General features: G+C 39.3%; 1 protein-coding gene across 1 annotated transcript in view; it reads right to left on the reverse strand.

Annotated features, from left to right (window-relative positions):
• LOC139712022 (uncharacterized) overlaps positions 1–22901 on the reverse strand; it is a 79184-nt gene that overhangs the window by 32462 nt on the left and 23821 nt on the right. The window contains exons 16-35 of the mRNA XM_071623861.1: positions 21782–21956; positions 20712–20834; positions 19070–19213; positions 18353–18526; positions 15252–15434; positions 14998–15111; positions 14165–14290; positions 13003–13172; positions 12141–12305; positions 10910–11068; positions 10203–10408; positions 8880–9160; positions 7046–7234; positions 6118–6237; positions 5064–5287; positions 4249–4333; positions 3069–3248; positions 2230–2346; positions 1358–1627; positions 515–670 (exon numbers count right to left, since the gene is read on the reverse strand). Coding sequence (XP_071479962.1) covers positions 515–670; positions 1358–1627; positions 2230–2346; positions 3069–3248; positions 4249–4333; positions 5064–5287; positions 6118–6237; positions 7046–7234; positions 8880–9160; positions 10203–10408; positions 10910–11068; positions 12141–12305; positions 13003–13172; positions 14165–14290; positions 14998–15111; positions 15252–15434; positions 18353–18526; positions 19070–19213; positions 20712–20834; positions 21782–21956 — 3361 coding nt within the window. The remainder of the gene's footprint in view (positions 1–514; positions 671–1357; positions 1628–2229; positions 2347–3068; positions 3249–4248; positions 4334–5063; positions 5288–6117; positions 6238–7045; positions 7235–8879; positions 9161–10202; positions 10409–10909; positions 11069–12140; positions 12306–13002; positions 13173–14164; positions 14291–14997; positions 15112–15251; positions 15435–18352; positions 18527–19069; positions 19214–20711; positions 20835–21781; positions 21957–22901) is intronic.

Genomic DNA, 22901 nt, shown 5'->3' on the forward strand with positions numbered 1-22901 from the left:
AAGTTCTTGTCTACAGTACATGAATTGAATGCTAGGGGCAATTTACTAAAATTTCATGCCGCAAATATTTCTGTTTTTACAGTGTCAATGCTACAGCTAGGAAATTTTCATCTATTTTGTTTTTTCCATGTATGGTTTGAGCAATGCGACATCTTCATAAGATATGAATATATTCTACATGATGTGGATGTTAAATACGTATGCCTTTCACCACACCAGAAACACTGCATTTCTCCTGATTTTATGATACTTGTAAGCATCATGAATGCTTCAAACAACTGCAGCACCTTCCTGATAGTTAATGCTAACATCTGTGACTTTTACCATGCGTATGTAATATATTAGCAATGTGCAATAGGTATTTCACATTAAACAGATATTTTTGGAAGACTCACATGCAGTCCTATGCGCATATTCATTACTCCAAACATTCTTTTTTTTTTAAAGTGATAACATGTCCTATTCTTAGAGAACAGATTTGTTGACAAAAAATTGAAAAAAAAAAAAAACTTACAAGAATCATTGATCACGGCACCATCTATGTTATTCAGAAGGTCAAAGGTCACAACACCGCCTTCTGGGTCACTTGCTGACACTGTAAAGTTGACTTGGTCCCCAACGACTAGGTTCAGAGTGGGCTGGACGCCAGTCACGTTTGGTGGAAAGTTTACTGCGGGATGACAGAGAACAAACGTACACTCATTCACCTTTGTGTGGATAGGAGAGGTAGAACTCTTTCCTTCTTAACCGGTTCCATATTGAATTCTGAAATGTCCATAGATTTGATACACAGGCCACCAGGTTCCCGCACAGAACAGGTTAAAACACACTCAGACTCGTCCTCAATGGGTTAAAGGCTCCGAAGAGAAACAAATATGGTGGCCTTAATGGAGAGGTACATGGTCATGAGAGACAGATGGCTAAAATGTTCAGATTTTCAAGTGATTAGTAAGCAAGCTCAATACTTGTCTCTTCTGGGAAGAGAAAACCAGCAGAACTAAGCAAAATGGAGAGATCAGTGACACAACATTTGCTTCTACGGCAATGTTATTGCTCCAGTCTTATTTACTCCGAGGACTTAGGATTAAGGGTAGGGCTGGGATAGCATTTTAGGTTTAGTTTGATATGAGGATTGGGATTACGGTTTGGGTTATGCTTGTGGGTAGAATTCATGTTTGGCTCTGTGTGTAGATATCTAATGGGGACAATCGTCACAAGAGCAAATGTCATGGAACCAGAACATAAAGTGCAAATTGTCATTTTTGTGATTTATGAGTGGGGTGCCAGACACACACTGATTTGTGCGCAAGAGTACAGAGGGTTAGAGGGAGGGGAGAAGGATTAAATGATGTCTCACGCAGCATGTCGTTGTTGATGATGAAGTTCTCTTCCGTCTGTTTGGTGGAGAGGCCCACGTTCTGGTCCTTGGTGGCCAGTGTGTCAAAGAGGCATTCCTCGCTGTCCCCACAGCTGGCGCGGGCCAGTGCCAGGAGGGTGGAGTTTGTCATCTCCGTCTCGGCGATGAGCTCGTCGAGGAAGACAGGCGTGAAGGAGGCGTTGTTGAAGGCCGCCCACGTCAGGTTGCCGCGGCCGTAGTCGAAGAGAGACTCAGAGGCGGAGATGCGCCCTGGGAAATGGGAACAGTGAGAGCGGTATCACATTGATGCACTGCATCTACATGTACATAGGTTGGCTACCCATAAAAGGAATATGACTGTTTATGAATATGTATGATATCATGAAAGACAAACCAAACATCATGTTGGTGTGTAACAAATATTGACATATGCCGAAGAGACCAAATGGGATACCATATACAGCATAGTACTGCGTGCAAAGAAGGAAACAAGTAGTGCATATGAAAAGTCACTGAAACATAATGTACTTGTTTGCTTGTATGTATACAAATGCATATTAAGTTCTTGTGCGTGAATGTTTATGTATGTATACAGTCATATTTTAACTGCAACATCTAAACATGCGGACGAGTAGTCTCTTGATGCTGCAAAATCACCAAGCTCGGTGAAGGAGTGAAACTCCCTCCAATATCATCATCTATCTTTGACGATCAAACTATATAGGCCATTAAAAGTTGTGTCTGAATGTTTGGACATGGGCATTTTTCAATCTCAATCAATTTCTACCTGTAGGTCACACAAGGGACAGTTTAGTAAACCGGGATTATTGGCTAAGCGTCCAAAGTATCTTTAAAAAAATGGTAACACTCACATGTTTCACCAAACTCAAATAGGTCGGCATCGGTGTAATTGCCGTCTGCCCCAGTGGGTGGCTGAACCAATCCATCCGCTCTCACAAAGTCATTTGAAATGTCTCCATCCCAAACACCTGCAAAGAAGGGGTTATCAAAAAGGAATTGATGTCATATTGCACTGGAACAGCAAACATGTACGCCTACATATGCTCACATCTATTTGTGTGATTCATTTTTTTTTTTATATGTGCCTCCTTCGTCTTGAATTATTTTGTCACTAGTATATATCAGTTGAGATATCAAGAAACCTGAATCATTAATTATCTATGACAACATATGTGTACAATGTAGTTATACAGTGGTGTCCAACACACATATCACAAATTTACTATAAGTCAGCTAATAATTCTTCACAAGTCAAAAGCATTTAGCCATTACAGCCATCAGCATGTAAATAAAAAATTACATGGCTACACACCAAATACAGCCACAATTATTCATAATGTTTACATTATGAATAATTGTGGCTGTATTTGGTGTGTAACTATTCTGTTAATTATGCCATATACTTGTATAGTTGAAATATAAATTTATCATATAGATGGTGCGAAGATTCACTGGAACAAGTTACAATGAAATGAAACCACACATTGCCTCTGCTTCTCCTCCACCCTTCCCCTCCCCCCAATAAATAGCAAAATAAATACACGCATTTCCCCAAGCCCTGAAATCGAAAAAAGATTAACCCGTTGACAGCGAGTCCCGAGTATACCCGGGCAAGTGTTTACGGGAAATGCGTTTTGTAGCGAAATCAAACCGTTCTCAATGGGTTACTGTAAAAGAGATGATCTCATACCAAAGAGCCCTCTGGTGACTCCCGTTTTGAAGCTTTCGGGAGCTGAAAACACGATGTCCAGAAAGCCCTCGATGACACCCACGTTGATGGACATCCCACTCTCTTGCCAGTATGCTACGATTCGAATCGTGCCGTTATCCAATCGCTGCTGCAGTGAGAACATCCCGCTGACATATGGACCTGATAAAGAAATGGCAAAAATTTTACTAGACAACAGTTGATTGTTTCTTCATCTCCTAGTATCTTCCTATATAGATCACTAGGTAGTGTTCCATTTTTTGTGTGTGAATTGGGACTTCCTGACAATTTTGCCAGTGGTTAATTTGAAATCGTAGAGTACGGTAATGAATGGATAAATGTTCGCATGCACAGAGCACTTATGTTCGGATCAGAGTTGATATTTGTTTGAGTGTTGTTATCATCCCAATTAGTACCCGACTTGAAAAATTTTGCAAAAAGAAAACCCCTGCAAAACTAAATGGCATTAAAGGGTGTGTACAGTTCTGGTCAAGGTGAGGATTTAGCTTTTAATGTTTTGCGAGATATTCAAAAACCACTCTATGAGATGTCAAAGAGCATGCAATTCTACGGGGTATCAAAATATCATTTGATGAAAATCGGTTTTGATATCCAAAAACAAGGTGAAACAAAGAGATCCTAATAAAGTTGTGGCATGTTGCCTTTTATTATTGGATATCTCAGCCATTTGAAAACCAATTTTCATCAAATAAACGTTGAATACTTCTTAAAATTACATGCTCTTTCATATTTCGTAAAAGGTTTCTCATTATCTCACTTAAGAATATTCAAAACATGAATCCCCACCTCAACCAGTACTGTACAGTCCCTTTAAAGAGTATATCTTCTCTCTTGTATTTCTATTCACTGATGATGTCTTTCTACCAGTCTATCTATCTGTCTATCTCTCTCTCTTAGAGACACACAAACACACACATGCACACACACATACAAACAAACAAACAAACATACATGATTGTGACTACAACCCTGACCTCCTCACATGGTACTTTTTTATTTTCATTTACAAAACACTGAACACATGTCTAAACATGACAACATAAATCAAAACTTTTCTACTTTACACAGAAGGCAATACTTTTCATTCATCAATGAATAAATAAATAAATATATCATAAACACAAATATTTCCTTTTGTTACCAGAAGCAAGAGAGGATTTGTTGAACAGCACGCCATTTACATAGACATCAAAGTCCGTCCCCGTCTCGAGGAGTATCATCTCCACCTGTAGACCAATTCATTCACACGAGGACAAAACAAGCATTAATGAGTGCCAAAGGTCATACATGTACAAATATCGATGAAGTTGTGCTCTTGCAAGTAACTTGCACACATGGACAAAAGAATAATATACATCAAAGCTTTACTCAAAGCTGTCATTGCCAGTATTTGATTGAAAGGATGTACAGTATGTAAAGGATAAATTGTTAAGTGTGGGGAAAGTTGTCTTAGATTACTATTTAGGACAATGAAGAAATTTCTCAATAATCATACTCAACATAGCATAATGCTTGTTCAGTGCAACACCTACAATACACATCCCCCTCCTACCTGTATGTATTTCTTTCAAGAATACTAATTTCCCTCAATGTTCCCTCCTCCATCCATTAAGGACAGTTTGATTTTGCTACAACACGAATTTCCCATAGATGCCTGCCCAAGTATATGCGGGACTCGTTCTCAAAGGGTTAAGGGCGAGTCCCGAGTATACTTGGGCAAGTGTCAATGGGAAATGCGTGTAGTAGCAAAATCAAATCGTCCTCAACGGGTTACGAATGGAGGGAGTTTGGCCGGATAATCATTTGGAAAAAAACATACTGACATCTTCAAAAGTACAGCATCATTTTCCCCAAAGTAATCACGGGCATAGCAAACATGTTCCATCCTTTTTGTAAAATGAAAGACGTGAAGAATCATCATTTTATAGATCTCCGAGGCAGACGAATTCCACTTACGAGACTTGAATTGACAGTCTGGGCGGCAAAACCCGAGAAGAACGTCGCCTTGGACAGTTGCTGCGTCTCGACATCCAGGGCCCGCATGGTACGACCCTGGAGTGTGAACAGTTCGGCAGTGCCGTTTATCTCCGGAACAGTGACCAGGGTGTACTCTCCGAGGCCGTTGAAGGTGTAGTCGTAGCCATCCAAAGTGGTGATGTGGGGGTCACCCAACATCCAACCTGCAAGAATTTGTGATACGGCAGGTCCACTTTCATATTCATCCATCTTTCTATCTCTTTCTCTCTCTCTCTCTCTATCTAGCTATCTATCTGTCTATCTATCTATCTATCTATCTATCTATCTATCTATCTGTCTATCTATCTATCTATCTATCTATCTATCTATCTATCTATCTATCTACTTTGTATATCTATCTACCAATCTATCTACACCTGTCTGTCTATCTCTCTATCTACACGTGTATCTATCTATCTATCTATCTATCTATCTATCTATCTATCTATCTATCTATCTATCTATCTATCTATCTATCTATCTATCTATCTATATGTATCTAACTATCTTTCTTTATATCAATCTATCTAACTATCTGCAATGTATCTACACTCCCTACATCTTTTTTACACACACACATCTCATTTATTCTACTTGGCTTATATTCCACTGTACAAATTTCTGAGCAGAATTCACGATGCACTGGGAGAGTACAAATTGCCATGCAATGCATGGGCCTGAAGTAAAAATTCTCAGTCTTTGGTTTTATTTGTACACACATAACATAAAAGCCATTATGCTTTATCAATCAAATTGCAAAATTAGTGTGCAGAGTCCACATTACTGCACTTACGTTTGTGTCTGTACTCAACTACCGATGCCTTCACTTGTGAAACTAACCCTTACTGTTTTTACCGGGTGTCTCAAATGTTTGTCTGTCTTCACGATGAGGTGAAATGAGAATAAAGCTTTAAAATCGTGAATCTACAGTGACAACCAAAGCTTTCTTTGATCTACTAATTTATTTTCCCAAAGACAGCTTCTGGGGCTGTACCTGAGTTTGGTGGAAGGTAGCCATCGCAGCTTCCTGCTGGTCGCTTCTCAACATAGAGGTTGCAGAAAGCCTCATCATTGGCCGCTTGGCAACAGAAGTAGCGAGGGGACAAGTCAAACACTGTGTGAGGATCAAGAAAGGAATGAAAAAAAAAATTATGTCTTGACTTCATGACACAGGGAGCAAATAGCAAATCCAAACGATTGAAAAATGCTCTTTGAATATCATGATTTCAAGAAAACAACAGAAATATCAAGTCTGGTGTTTTTCCAAATTTTTCTCACAAGCATTTTTTTTAAACCTGTAAAAAGTAAGTCCGAGTCAGAGCATCTTTACTTCTCACGAACTCAAAGTTAACATCTGGATTTTTTAAAAACAATAAATAAGAGACTCATAACCTTTAAGTCATGTATATAGGGTAAAATGTTACTATTTTATTGCCCTGTACATGTAGATTCATTGTGTGTGTGTGTGTGTGTGTGTGTGTGTGTGTGTGTGTGTGTGTTAATTATTGCACTAACTTGGATTGCTGTCAAATTTGGATACAGAATGTCTACGATTTTTCACTAAAACTGTACTGGCTTTGATGGCATGCTGTCCAACAAAGCTTTTAAAACCCAATGCCAGCCAACTTTAGGAGCTGTCAAACTACACTTTGTACATATTAGCCTCTGTGTTGATGTGAGAGGATCAATATGTGTGGGCTTTGCTAAAAAATTTTGTCAAAGGGAGGAAAATATGCCTCCCCCCTTCAAAAACAAACAAACAAACAAACCCCCAGCTACAAAGAAGCCTGAAACAAGTAAAATTTAAGAAATTCAATGACATGATCAAAATTTTTACTCCGTGATATGCATAAAACAGAGCTAAAAGGAAATGAATCGATTTAATAGCAGGACATTCTGTGTGACAGTAACAGGTGGCATACCAAACCAGTTTGTGAACAACTCAAAGTCAAAGGACACGCCCCAGATGAACTGGTAGCGCTCCTCAAAGCTGCTGGTGAAGACTCCAGCTCCATAGCCAGGTATGAGGGACTGGTCTCCGTTGTAGCAACACCTCATTCCCGCCCCGTTGCCCAAGGGGGACACGGCGGTCTGCAGACAGAACGGCTGGCCTACAAGGGTACAGTGAAATGATATCATCCATGGTTTTAATAATCAGATTGTGGTGGTTCATTTCAGTTGCTTCAATTTACCTTTCCTGCTGCATAACATGATGTGGGGATGCATGGGTAATATTTTGATGACTGTATACACCTTTGCAACTGAACTATTTCATAATGAAACAAGGAAAAGTAGAAATTACGCGGTGCGTAATATATGTCCCCGCCGGAAGTAGCATTTAGTAGCAAAATGTACAATATAGGTAAAAAATCAAGGTCAAAGGTCAAAGAAGTCAAAGGTCAAAATTCTGTGTACAAGTTTTGAAGCCCTCACCTAGTGCCATCACATAAAGCAAACGGAATCGAAATCGGGTTAGAAATGGCGAAGGAGTAGAATTTTGGAGCCAATGTACACTATAGGTCAAAAATCAATGTCAAAGGTCAAAGAAGTCAAAGGTCAAAATTCTGTGTACAAGTTTTGAAGCCCTCACCTAGTGCCATCACATAAAGCAAACAGAATCGAAATCGGGTTAGAAATGGCGAAGGAGTAGCATTTTGTAGCCAATGTACAATATAAGTCAAAAATCGAGGTCAAAGGTCAAAGAAGTCAAAGGTCAAACTTTTGTGTAGAAGTTTTGAAGCCCTCACCTAGTGCCATCACATAAAGCAAACAGAATCGAAATCTGTTTAGAAATGGCGAAGGAGTAGCAGTTTGAAGCAAAATGTACAATACAGGTCAATGGTCAAGGTCAATGGTCACAACTGAAATTCTGTGTAGCAGTTTCAAAGCTCCCATGTAGTGCTATCATATAAAGCAAACAGAATCAAAATTGGCTCATAAATGACAGAGAAGTAGCAAATTGAACATTTTGATCACACACGGACGCACAGACAGACGGATGGACGGACGGACGGACGGACACACACACGTACGGAGCCCGTTTCATAGTCCCCTGCTCGAATTCGTTCGGCGGGGACAATAAGAAAGGTAAGTGTGCCAGAAATAGTCATTATCACTTGAAAGCGAGCAGGGTACCGGCAGCTTTTTCAGATACTACCTTTTTAGCATATATGTAAGTGTAGTCAATTTGGGGCCAAAATTCTCCAAAATTTAAAGGAAAAACTATCATGATCAATGAGTCTTTACAGGTTACTCCATTATAAAGGATGGACTGATTTTGCTAAAACACACATTCCCCATACAAACCTGCTCGAATATTCTTGGGACTTGTCTTCAACAGGTTAATATCTCTTTCAACTGAACTTCAGACACAGCAGGATTGCGCATGACCAACAGATACAATGTACAGCACAAAGGGTATTAATCTTGTCTCTTTACTGCATACACTGCAAAGTTCTAAGGCATAAATGTCATGACAGATCATTTCTGTACATGTGTCTACAAGTTTTACATGTATCAGTATGCCATGTAAAAAAAAAAATGTACAATAAAACAGTGCATCATGTTCTTGATCAATTCAAGTCCTTGCATCAAATCTGTAAAGGGAACAGAAAACTGAAAGTTCTCCAAGGCATGCTCCATTTTCTGTTTCTGTTTCTTTCTTTTTCTTTTTCTTTTTTTTTTGGGGGGGGGGGGAGGGGGTCATTTGTTTTGTTCTGTTGCTGCAAGCTGAGGAGATCTAGATGCGACACATACCGTCCAGACTATTAATCTGATCCAGAAGCTCAGCATCCAAGGGCCTCGCGGACGAAGAAGCTGTGACCCTGCGGCTGCCGCGCCGCCCGGAGCCAAAGGAGCCATCCTCCCCTCCCTGGCCAAAGGAGCAGGGGCAGGTGCCCAGGTAGCGGTCCCAGGTGGAGGGGTCTGGCTCCCCCCTGTACCAGTCCAGGCAATACTGCTTGGGGTTGATGGTGGTATCAGTGTTGCTCTCCAAGCGGTAGATCCAGCGCCCTTTCAGCCCTGTGTTGCCCACATATCTACGAACCAAAAATAAGCACTCAGATCAGATGTGCTGCCTCTTGTATGAGACCTGCAACTTTCTTCTATATTCCTTTTTTCATAGAACTACGTGTAGTCAAAGAATTGCTCCATACATATTTCCTTCACAGCAGCCCAAAGCTTTGACTAATGTGTTGGATTAATCACATTCACAAGAAAAACATTGTCTTCTTCTTGAAAATTTCAATCCACTCCAATTCAATTCAATTCAATTTGAGGATATAAAATTGAATTGAACTGAATTCAGTGCAAAGGAAGAATTGAATTCAGTGCAAAGGAATAATGCACTCAACAATATATTCAGAGACCTGAAATCAAATTGACAAAGGGTCCTAAACATGGAAATCTTTTGTATTGCTGGTACGTTCCTCTACTGTATTCCTGCATCAAATAATGTATCTATTTTCTTTTCTTTCTTTCTTTTTTTTCTTGGGGGGGGGGGGGGCAGTGCTAATATCATATCATATTGATATCATGGAAGAGTGGAAGTCCATGAGCAATGAAATAAATCTTCATGCAGATAAATAAATACAGAGAACAGTGAAAATCTCTGACAACTACCACCCTACAGTAGAAACAAGGGGATCCATCAATATATGCAAAAAGCAACTGAGAATTAGAGTACATCAGTTTTCTTCACACAGACAAGACATTTGCTATTCTCTTTCTGACTTCCAAAGTAATCTGTCTTTATGTTTTTACAATCTTAAAGGGAAATAGGAAATTATCAATTTAAGAAAACTACACAGTTCAGAAACAAAAAAACTATATTGTTTCTCTTTGTTACTTTGTAAACAGCACAACCAAAATTGGGACAAATTAAAAACAAAATGTAAACTTTAGAGTCCACAATACATACGTAAGGAAATGCTGACATTTCACTAAATAATATCAGAAAGTGATGGTGAATTGTATTTGAATACACATTTCACCTCAAGACTCTTGAAAAGAAAATTCATAAAAGTCACCAAAAAGTGAAGGTGTGGAAGGAAAAATAGAAAGCAGGAACACAGCACTCACTGATCTGGCCTGAATCTCTCATTGACCCCAACAAACGGACTGTCCAGGTGGGTGTTGACGTACTGCCCATTGCCGAGGTTGTAGCCGATGATGACGTTTGTGCTGGCGAGAGTCTGCGGATCCCAGTTCATGTCGCCCTCTTGGTAGTTGAAGAGCACAAAGCCGTACCGCGAGTCGGTCACCAGAGCGGCTTGGAAGGTGTTTGTCTGGGCATATGTAAATTAGAAAAGCGGAATATTTTGCTGCTATTTTCGTCAGGTGTTATTAAAGCATTGATGTGTCATAAAAACCAACCCACCAACCACATCAGCTTTGGGATGATATGATTAAGAAAAAAAAAAGTTCAGCCTTTAATAGTATAGTGTCTCTTTAAATATGAATTATCTGGATAATGGAGGATAACATGTATGCCCTGCTCTGAAATTCCATTGCAAATACAGGAAGCATGTACAGGGTGGATTCAGAACAAGAATAAAATGAATAACTCTCACAACATACTGAGTGGATGGTAAGAAAGAAATAATATTCATAATGTTCAAGCAACTTTTATATGTCTCCTTCTTTTTTTTTCATAGCATCTCAGATCATCCAGGAACTTAGCAATGTAGTTTGTTGCATTATACACATGTCTCTATTAAACGCAAGCTGAATCCATCTGCCTCCTTGAGATTGCCGCAATAACGTGTTAAAACCTTTTTCCGACTCACGTTGCTAGAGATGAACGACGGCAGGTTGCTCCACGTGATCACCAGCATCCAGGTGGCGTTGAAGCTGGAGAAGTCGGAGTCAAAGGCTTGGATCCTCTCGTTAGCATCTACGAGAACGGCTGTTTCATTGGCTGTGTTGCTTTCCAAAAACTCATACACCTGTTATTGTTTGTTTAAAAACAAACAAACAAACAACAAAACTCTCATAATCATGCGTAGGATTACTAACAGCATGACAGCCAGTTGGAGCAGACCCCAAGTGTTCTGAGCAAGTTTGATAGTGGCATCAAACACACCTTTTAAATTTTTTTCAATTGGATATCTATAATGTCAACCCAGGCCTAAGTAAGTAGAGGAAAATGACCATGCATCCCTAGGATATGTACTGCAATTAATTTCTTTACACACAAGTCACAATTTGAATGGAAATGTTGTCATCAATCAGCACTGAAGCACTGCCAAAAGTACAAGATCACCACAATGTCATGCATATTTGTGAAATAATGTATTGTGAATTCATTATGACAATTCATCTTACTGTTCCTGTAAATTTGTATAATGGATGCATAATTATATCAAAAAAGCTCATAAAAACAAATTTCATTTCAAGAAAGAAATTACATAAACTGTACAGGAACAAGGCACTCTTTATCTTCATGTGATTATTTTTGTCCACTAAGGATGTTACATCTCTGCCTAATCCAAAAGGTTTTGAATTTGGATGAAACTTACAGAAAGAGTTAAAAATAACACATGGAACAGACAATTAAATTTTGGTAGTGATCTGGACCACCGTCTGGATCAAGGAATTTTATTTTTTTATTTTTGAAGGATTCTTCATCAATGGCAAGTAGGGAGGTGTACAGTGGACTCCTGTTATAACGATCTAAGTCCACGGGACCGGCAGTTTTCTTTGGTTATATTGAAATTTCGTTATAACCGAACAAATAAACAATACAAAACAAAGAGACAATAATTTTGTGACCTGCATTTTAATTTCGTTGCAACCACATTCATTATCCATTCATTATGAGCGTTTTTGTCATAATGGGAGTGCATTGTATATCATGCGCAACGAGTGTGTACTTGGGCCACAGAAGGTAGAGACATTAAAAGGGTTCTGTCGTCATCGGGAAATGGGGCGACATTCAGCATAAATGTGTATATGGGTGGAAATGAGCTGCTGCTTGGCAGAGGTTTGCTCTCAATCTCCGAGAGCTTTTCTAGTTACCTGATAGTAAACCTCTCCCCTGTTCTGGCTGATGTCAACGTCGGCCCAGAACGGGGCAATGAGAGGGACAGTGGTGCTGTTGGAAAACCCGTTGGGATACGGGTTGGGGAACCCGTACTTCTCGTCATTCTCATTGATGAAGACTATGAGGCCATTGTCCATGAACTGGGGGGAAGAGAATGAAATTTTGCATAATCAAATGTATCTGGAAAATCCATGGACTTATCCACTCAGCCGCAAGCTCTTCATCAGGACAGCTCTATCCTATTCAAACCAAACGTAACCGCCCAGTTCAAAACCCACAAAAAGGAGGACAAAATGAGTTTCTACTATTCTACATAGTTTAAATTAAGTAAGCTCTAAGCTTTCAAATGATATCAAAGTAAGCTAATAAAAATTGGATCATCCTATATAACCAATTCAAAAATTAAAGTGATTGAAATAGGAGAGAGTTAGGAGGTGCAGTTTCATAGGAAAGGGAGAAGAGGATTTGAAGACTACGGATTGAGAAGTTTTGTTGGAATTTTCAAAGGATTCTTGCAGGATTCTCTACTATTGGGAAATAGGGCAAACGAACGAGGGAATTCAGGCTGCATGTCCAATATATTTGAGGTGTGCATACACGCACTTAGTGCAAGCTCAAGGCGCAGCAAGAAGCTATTAAAGGTAGGGTTACTAAAAAGGGTTCTCTGTTTTCATTGGGGAATAGGGCCATTGTTGGTATATGGGTTCAATAAGCTGCTTCGTGGAGGTCGCAAGTGCTTTCTGAGTGCTTCTGTAGTTTCAATCATTCTGTTTAACACCCCTTGCCTAGGGAACATGGGACGCGGAATCCGATCTAGACTGCCTGCATGGTACTCACGTAAAGACTGTAGTAAAAGGTGTCACCGAAGGGGAATCCCGTCGGGGGACGGATCGTCGGGGAGATCTCCTCCTGCGAAGGGTTCCTGGAACCATCGGGCGCTGCCGTCTCCGATGTGGCAGACAACTCGCTGTCCCCATTGGACTCTGAGTACGGGAACAGGATGATTTCTGGCACAGAGACAGAGGCAAAGATTGAAGTCAGGCTTTGGTTCTAGACCTCCTCCCTGATGACATAAGTTTAACCCTTTGTGTGCCTTCAGTGTTGATTGGCAAAGAAAAGCCCACAGCCTTGTACACATTATTCACAGTCTAAATCAAGGCGAGAGTTAAGTATACAGTGAAGTACTGGAAAAGTCGATAGCTACAGGAAAAACTGGACATGACATACCTAGATCAATTCTTTCTGTTTGCAAGGGAAGAATACACGCTACAACTTCACTACTTTTTAAAAGAGTCATTTTGCCCCTCTCGGCTTCATTGCAATTATTAACCTATTTCAGTTTTGAATTGACAAAAGCAAGAATTGCAAAAAAACAGGGATGAACAAAACAAAAAAAAAATCAAAATAGGAGTGAAAAGCTCATCAAAGTCCACAGGTCATATTTCCTGAAGATTTGGGAACAGCATAATGTGTACAGGTAATATGCCACCATCCTCCACATTTTCAATGACATCCTTCACTCTATCATTTGAATATTTTTGCTCATGCTCTTGCAACCTGGAGTTTAAAGCTGCCTGCAGTTTAAAGCATAATTGGACCCAAGACACATCTAACCACTGTCAAACTTTTTTTTTCTTTCCTTTCTATTTTGCCTCATTTTTTTCCAAACATTTATCTAGAACCACATATTTACTAATGTACATGATGGCCACAATTACATGGTGACATGCTGGGCATCTCTTTAACAGATAGGTCAAGCCCCCACCCCTCCTAGTTCCCACATTACTTGAAATAACAAATAAAACAAAACAAAACCTTGATGGGACTTGGGCTAGTTCTTGCCATTTAAATCACTAAACTTGCCCTCAAGATAGGTCGTAAAATGGTGGGACAGGAAATGTAGAAATGATGCGAGTGCCACATAGTCACACAGTGACTTGCAGATCACAAGCACACGGTCTTCGAGTGCTAAAGTACAATCGTTGATGAGTAAATTTACCTATGCAGGTAATGCCATTGCCGGTGAAGCCATCGTTACATCCGCACGCAAAGCTGCCGTTGAGGTTGGTGCAAAGGGCATTGGGGCTGCAGTTGTTCAGGGTGTCGTTCAGGCACTCATTGATATCTAAAAAGAAGAGGAGATGTAATTTGTTTTCATTAGTTATGATGATACAATTATGATATATGTAAGGCGCTTAGAAACTATGTGTTAAGCGTGGTAAAAATGCTAATTATTATCATCATTATTATTATCAGTCACTTGTATAGGGCAACAGCTGTTGTATTTCAAGACATGTGCAACTCTACTCCCACACACCCACAGGCCGACTTCTCCTTATGAAAACTGTGCATAGGTACAAGGTGTGAATGCCTTTCACTGGTAATTCAATCTTTCATATGTGGTTTGTATCACATAAACATAACAATTTCATATTACATTCTCACTTGGCATACCTGGTGAAAAAAAAACCCCAAAACAAAACAAATGTAGGTGGAGGAAAGAGTACCTGAACTTTGACCTATATCAACTAAAAACATCTTCAAAAAAAAAAAAAGTGACTTTGTTTGAATGTATTTATCATAATTATGATCACGACAAATGCACAAAAAAAAAGGTTGACTACAAAGTCAGGCATAAAGTCTGACATAAAAAAGAGAAAAATCACATTTTCATTATGGATCGAGCACTTACTGTTCTTAAAATTAATGAGAGGCGCCAAGAAATCATGTGACAAATTCTACCCATGCAACACCACAGCCATTTTTACCATTATATATCTGTTGGCAGGCATAATGGTGGAGAAATTCTGACAGAACTGTGTCTAGATTTACCTTGCTCACACATCATGCCCGTCCAGCCCGACACACACTGGCACCGGAACTGATTGACCTCGTTGAAGCACGTTCCATTGTTCTGACACGGTGAACTCAGGCACTCGTCGATGTCTGAAACGGGGGAAATAAACATGGCAGACAGCGATTAAGCCACGTTCGTGGAATATTTGAAATTGTGCACACATTCGTGAATTCATATATATATACACGATGTACTGTATATTCTTTTAGCATTAGCTGGTCATGATTACCTGTACAAGTTGGTACTGTGCCAATGGTAGTACCGTCGTCGCATCTGAGAACGGCGCCCTCAGGGTTCATCTGGTAGCCCGCATTGCAGAAGAAGCCAATGATTTCGTTGTGGCTAAACACTGGGCTGCTGACAGTTCTGTTCAGGCCGCCATTGTTTGGTGCCGCAGGGAGAGCGCATGTTGCTGTGAGGAGAGAAATGATGTCAAAATTTACAAATATGCATTGTGTAAGAGGTATCATGACATTGCACATTAACTCTTCATGTGCCATGGTGTAAACCCCTGGTGTGCCATGTTATTCTGAGACACCAAGGGAGTCATGCTTTGAGAAAGAATTATGTTTTTCCAATCTTAAAGATTTCTGATAAGCCTGACATAAAGTGAGCAAGGTTGTAGAGAAAATGCCAAGCTTTGCTATGATATAAATTGTGTGACAAATGTATGTTTATTTTTTTCTTTCGAATGACCAGTAGCTACATTACTGTAAAGGCATTACTTTTGCACATAAGACAGTGACAGAAACTAAGAATTTACAAGCGAATCTAGTTGCGAACGCCGCTTGATAGTCAATCAACCACATAGAATGCAAGCGGTATGTGAAAGGAACAAAAGCACTATTAAAAAGGCTTTCATTGTACGGCCGCGGCATAAGGCGATTTATCGATCGGTTTGGGCGGGTTTGTGCGTTTGAGTAGAATATGCAAAGTTGGCACGCCGTCGACTGAGTTGGACGTGCGAACGTGGCACATAAAGACTTAACTCTTAATGTGCCAGGCCCAAAACCCCTAACGTGCCAGAGGTTTTTACCTAACGCCAGAACGTTTCGAAACTGGACTGACAATGAAATTTAAAACCGCCATATCTCTGAAACTATTGACTGTTTTGAATTGAGTTCTACACAACATATATAAAGAAATGTTTGCTCTTTCCTGTCATGCAGTCAGTTTGCCACAATATCTATCTGAATCTGAAATATTGCAGAAATATTTGATACATCAAAAAAATTATTAGAAATTTTTGTGTAGTATGGAAAAATAGAGTCAGTCGTGTTTTTTCTTCCATGGAACGCTCCCTTGACTCTGTGAGAAAGTTTTAGAGCAACATCTCCTCTTTCAAATGATAACAAAATTGCCTTCTAGAATTGTATGATTCTAAAGATACTAGCAGTTTATTTTGTCTTATCAATTTCTCTTTCTGCCTCAGTAATTCATTCCCAAATCTGAGTCCTTTAGTCCCAGGTCCTGTATTTGAAACTAAAGTAATTGTCCCGGGCCCTGGAATAGTGTCTTTTATCCACCTGAGAAGGAAGAACCTGCTAATCCTCCTTTTGTCTACGCGGACCGCAGGCGGGCGTACTCTATTGAAATCGGCAGGCCTTTGTCCGCGCGCAATCCCTATGCTAGGATGGGGACGATTAGTGACGTTCATCAAAACAAAAGGATAAAAGACTTGACCGACGAACGAAAGCTGACCCTCTTTGAGGGACAAAATCAAAGCAGCTTCCCGCAGGACAGCGTCCAAGCGGAACAATGCGAGTGGAACCGCATAGACAATACATGCTGAGTCAATAGCATACACACGCGTGGTTTACCTATGAGACTTTTGATCCATACACATCTCGCAGAGGGTGCGCCCGCTGAGGATTTTCCCGATGTGAAAAAAATACATCTAGCTGAAAAATCGTGTATTTACTCAAAATTTTCCAATGTAAGCATGCTGATATTTTTAGTGGAAACGATGGCTATGCTACTCAGCTACCAGTACATATCATTGGCAGTTGCTTGGTGTAACACATTACGGTATCACAAGAACTTAAATGATCAATGCTTTTCTCGCTGTTCTTAGTCGCACATCGGCGACCATGGCACGTCAGGACTAAGGTCGCCATTCGGCGACCATGGCACGTTAACCCGTTGAGGACGGTTTGATTTTGCTACAACACGCATTTCTCATAGACACCTGCCCGAGTATACTCGGGACTCGTCCTCAACGGGTTAAGAGTTAATAGGGCCTATTCTTTTTGTTTTGGCCCAATTAAGTGAGACTAACACTGTACAAAGTAGGCAAATATAGATACATTTTTTTTTTGTATACTGACCTAGTTTGGTACTTCATTTAACACCAAAGATTGAACTGGAAAATACACGCTGATACAGTTTCAATACAGCTTATTATTGCATACAGGCTAAAAAGAGGGAAAGGGAAAAAAGGTCTTCAGAGCCTATTATATATTAAAAGTAAATGAGACTGAGGCCCACAATACATTACAATGACATGAAATTGATTCTTCCCATTTGAACGATGAAAGGTCTGGTCGTGATTCATTTTGTGCAAGACAAGCATGTTTACATATCATCCATTTCTTATATTTCAACTGTATAATATTCCACCTTGGACATGCAGTCTTCTAATCTCTGAGAAAAGTATTAGGATGAAACCTACTTAGCATACGTATGGCAAAAAAAAAAGACACATATAAAAGAAAACTTCAATGGGAACATGGGAATGACCCCGCCCACTTCAATAGACAGAAAGTAAAATTAAAAATTTTTAAAAACGGATAACTGAATTCTTTTCTGAGGCTATACAAACTTCATTTTGCAAAGAAAGTTTGCATGAGTGCATTAAAAGACTCCAATACCAGTTTTTAGTACCGTTTTTTTTTTTTTTCACTTTTTAACCCATTGAGGATGGGCTGGTTTTGCTACAAAACACATTTCCCATACGCACTTGCCCAAGTTTACCTGGGACTCATCCTGAACTGGTTAATTGTTTCCATGCTCTTCTTCACTCACACATATTTCATTTTCATTTCATTTCATTTCATTTCATTTATTTCCACATTCCAATAAAAAGCATTTACAAAGAATTACAAGAATTATACATGAAACATTGGAACAATACAAATAAAATATGTACAACTTGTGTGAAAAGATGTACGTATACCATTTGATCATGATAACTTCTATCTATTTATGTTGCAAAATGTCTTTGGCTGAATACCTTTGAAATGACGCACATAACATGACTTTGTAAACTCAAAAAGACAAAAAGTTGGAGAAGCAGGGGGCAAAATAATGTGTATATTACAAGACACTTACCAAAGCACGCTGGGGGAGGTGGAGAGAAGGAGCTGTTCACACAGGTACTATTCTCTGAACCTATCAACTGATATCCTTGGTCGCAGAGGAAGGTGACCGATGACCCACTGCGATAGAAAGTCTGGTAAGGGGTAATGATCAGCGGAGGGGAAATGTCTGGGCTGATGCAGGCATCTGGTCAAAGAGAAGACAAGCAAAAATGGGAGTTCATACCATATCACAGTCAGGTTGTCGTGAACAGGATACTATATTTCTCCTTTTCCAAATGAATTATTGGTAATATTGTACTTTGCATGCTAGAGAGCTGACATTATAACCCAAAATGTATTCCCTGGCCCATACAGTCTGAATGATATTACATGACATTTTGATAAGGGCTTATGGAAGAAGGCTGTTGGGGGAAAAATGCAGCAGAATAGAGACAAAGCCTAAACAGTAGAGCAAGTGTAGACACAAATATTTGACAGGCCAACTTAATGTTAGCGAGGCCTATACGACAGAAACACTGGATTTGTGTAACTATTTACAAGGAAATGTCATGGAACAACCACAACAACAACAACAACAACAACAACAACAACAACAACAACAACAACAACAACAACAACAACAACAACAACAACAACAACAACAACAACAACAACAACAACAACAACAACAACAACAACAACAACAACAACAACAACAACAACAACAGAAGAGTGATTCAAACTGCACCTGCACAGAGTTCGGAAGATTCGTCAAAGTTATCCAGGCAATCGTACGGGTAGCCATCGCAGAGGTACGAGTTGGGGATGTAGAAACCATCAGGGCAGCGGAAGAAATCAAGCTTGGGGCAGAAGGCCGACACATTACGAATATCTGCAGCCGAATGAGAGGTGGGAATGGAATCTCAACTTTAAAGGATGTCAGACTCAATGGCATACATAAAACTTCAATATCTATTTGCGAAACATTACTGTGGATGGGAATGTGGAGTAGTCAGCAAGGATTAACACCGAATTATTATGTCGATTGAGAAATGCTTGCAAAATACTTTTAGGCATCAGCCATGCCTTTCGAGTGCCTGGAAAAATCTAAATGCTCTTCAACTCCCATATACTGTATTCACTAAAACAAGCAAGAAGCTTTAGTAGCATGAAATATAAGCTTTAAACAAATGTTTCTTGAGAGGTATAAATAATTGGTTAATGCTGTAGTTAAACTTCTGTGTATTTCAACTGATGTTTTCTTGTAATATTTTCAAAAACATATATTCCTATCATATTCTTGTTTAACTAAAATTTTTAAAATATACCGCATGTCCCAAAAAGAATTACAAAGGGACCCTCCGCAAAGATATCTTTAAAAATAGTGAATCAATCCAAATACAAATTCAGGGTATGAAACTATAACTTGCCCACGTCTTACAGAAAACCCATTCCATTTGCTTCAGTGGTTAAAGAGAAATTAGGAATTTTGTAGAGGATGTCAAGAATCTCTTCCCTCCAAGTTCTGTCTATTGTATTCACACACAAAAGCATCGAAGTGCTAAACTTGGAAGAATCAGACTCATGACATACTTTACAATATTCCATATTTGTCTGTGACCGTTTAACCAAACTGAATGGGGTTTTCTGCAAAATAGAGCTATAGTAAGATTTTATATCTTAAGGCCCTGAAGTAGCATTTAGACAGTTTGATCATATTGGGTGTTATCAATGCAAAAATTTAATTGTAATTTTTTTTTGGGACATACAATTGTACTGTATATTACCCTGTACATAATCCCATACTACAACGTACTAACCTTATACTGTATACGCCATATATTTCGCATGTCTAAACTTTTATGAACTGGGAATTCCTGACGATTTCGCAAGTGCTTAAATTTGTGATCTGGAGTCTTGTACTGAACAGAGAAATGTACACTGGTATTTACATCCACATCGGGATCAGAGTCAATATTTTCGCGTATCTTTAATTTCGCGAATAGCACCCGACTCACGAAATTCACGAAAATAAAAACCTTGCAAAATATTCGGCATATACGTGTACAATACTCAGAAAAAGGGCCGATAATCAAGCCCTTACTTAATGCATATACTGTTTTCGTTAGCACTTTGCTTTTTCTTTCGAAATTCTTAAACATATTTGTTTATAAGTCCATTGGATTCTTCATTTTACAAGCACTGCTTCTTAGCAGTCTCCTCAACATTTGTAATTACACACATTATCTCGTAATTATGAAAAAATGTTGTGATATGTCGTACAATGTATTGTTTACAATGTCCTCAATGTGGGATATGAATTTCATTTTGTTTTGTTTCATTTCATTTCACTATGTTTAATTTTGTTTCGTCACAAAAGACAGTCATACCACAGCAGAGCTCCTCGGAGTCGTCGTAGTCATTGAGGCAGTCGCCCGGATACGCGTCACAGACGTAGAAGTCTGGGATACAGGTTCCTTCGGGGCAGCGGAAAAAGTTCTCCTGGCATTGCTCTGCACAGGAAAAATGGTGACAGTACTATGATAACTCGTTAAGTCCCTGGGAGAATCATGCGACAGAAATCATTGCCTTGTCATCATTATAGATTGTTATCTCCAAATTTTACTGCATATCTTACATCAGTGAAAGGTTTATAGATGGAACCTAATGAATTAAGGCACTAAAGGTGAGGACATTCCATTAAAATAAATGTTTATTCCAAAAACCATAGAAATGACAGCGGAGGCACTGCTTGCTGAGAAAAAGGCATTTTTGAAGCAGCATTGAATCAAATTACAACTTGTACAAAATACATGTGCCAGACTCATTTGCAATTCCTCCAAATTTTCACATGTACATGTAAGTCCATTACTTTACGATCTGCACCGGCTTCCTGCTTGTTAGAGAATTGAGTTTAAGCTGCTTCTCATTACATGTAAAGTGATTCATGGTTTGGTCCCAACTCATAAAAATTATAAATAAAAAAATATGAATTATACATATTATTATTAACAGCCACAGCAACTTTATGAGATACAACATGGAGCAATTTGTGCAGCATACAGTGTACACCTCAGAATCAAAGTTATGGCCTAGCTCTTTCATCTGGAAGACGCCTAGCTAGCAAGTGTAAGAGGCATGGTCCTAGTGTATTCAAGTTCATCAGACTAACAAGAAAGATGACTGCATCTGGGCTCAATATCATTAATCACAGCGAAGTACATATAGATGGGTACGTATGAAATCTAGCCGGTCCATGTCACATTTCATAGTTCAGTATGAGTCCAGATGATCCAATTCAATCAAGCGTGTTGTAGATATACGCATGATGACACAGAACATTAAAGACGCTTCATATTCTTTTTCTCAGGGAGACACAGCTTGCAAAAAAGGTGACCACACATCTAAAGAACATAACAGTCATTGAATTGCCAAAAAGGTACAGTATCTATCAACTCACTCAGACATGTGATGCCATCCCCTTCATAGCCTTCGCGACAGAAGCAGCCGTAAGCGTTGTCCCTGATCTCACAGACCGAGAACTCGCTGCAGGAGAGGGCAACACAACTGACTGCCCCGCCAGAGCTGCAGGTGCACTGCTGACCACAGTCAGAAGTCAGCCAGGTCTCGCCACTCTGTACAAATGATGGGATTTCTCTTATTACATAATCATTTGGTTCTCTTGTAATCAGACTGAACTAACAATATCATATTCAATCTGAAGCAAACATTGCTAGCTCTTTTTCCAATATCAGCACAAATCTCCTCGAAATGAATTGTCTACAAACAGGAGAGGTATTTAACATAATCTTGACCACTTATCTAATATCAGTGCAAATAAACTGAAGTCAGGTTGCATTTGACATACACTGATGTACAATATCAGTACAGTACTATCTGAGGTTGCCTACTTCCTCTTGCAGCATTACCCACTTAATGTTGCAGCTGGCTTTGTAGCAGACACATTGACATGTCCAGATAATGTACATGTACATGTATATGCCTGCTAGATGTGATTATTTTCAGAAGTTATACCACTGAGTTGTGAGTGTGCTGTACAACTGCTGCCCCTGATGGCAAGTTGCATGAAAGTGATGCACCAAATGGATAGACCGAAATATGTCATTTTGGTTGAGCGACCCAGAATTTTGAGTTTGTCTTAACTGGGAGTCTTTCCTCTTACCTATTGTCAAACTTAACAAAACCAATTTGATGTAATGTAAGTTTGTGTGGACTAATTCAACTTCTTCTTTTTTTTTTCGGACAAGTGCTGTTTCCATTGGGGTTTCATTGATACTTTCTACACAGCACGCCTGAGTGACCCTAATCTTTAAATCTTCTTTTCTCCCTTTTCTTGAACTTGCATGCTGAAACTCTCTCATATTTCAGTCACATTTTGAATGGTTTGGGATGGTCAAAATTTTAACAAGTTATATGTCATTTTAAAGCTTTGAGATTACTCTATGAAACTATGTAGAAAGTACAAAGTTATTTTGGCCTATTATTTTGTGGGTTTTGAGCTGGGCAATGACATATGTTCTGAAGCTTGTCTTCAAAAATGGGCTCATGTATGTGATTGA

This window comes from Diadema antillarum, unplaced genomic scaffold, assembly GCF_040938485.1.
Source record: "Diadema antillarum isolate AM-2024a unplaced genomic scaffold, OU_Dant_1.0 seq00001751_RagTag, whole genome shotgun sequence".
NCBI lineage: Eukaryota > Metazoa > Echinodermata > Echinoidea > Diadematoida > Diadematidae > Diadema > Diadema antillarum.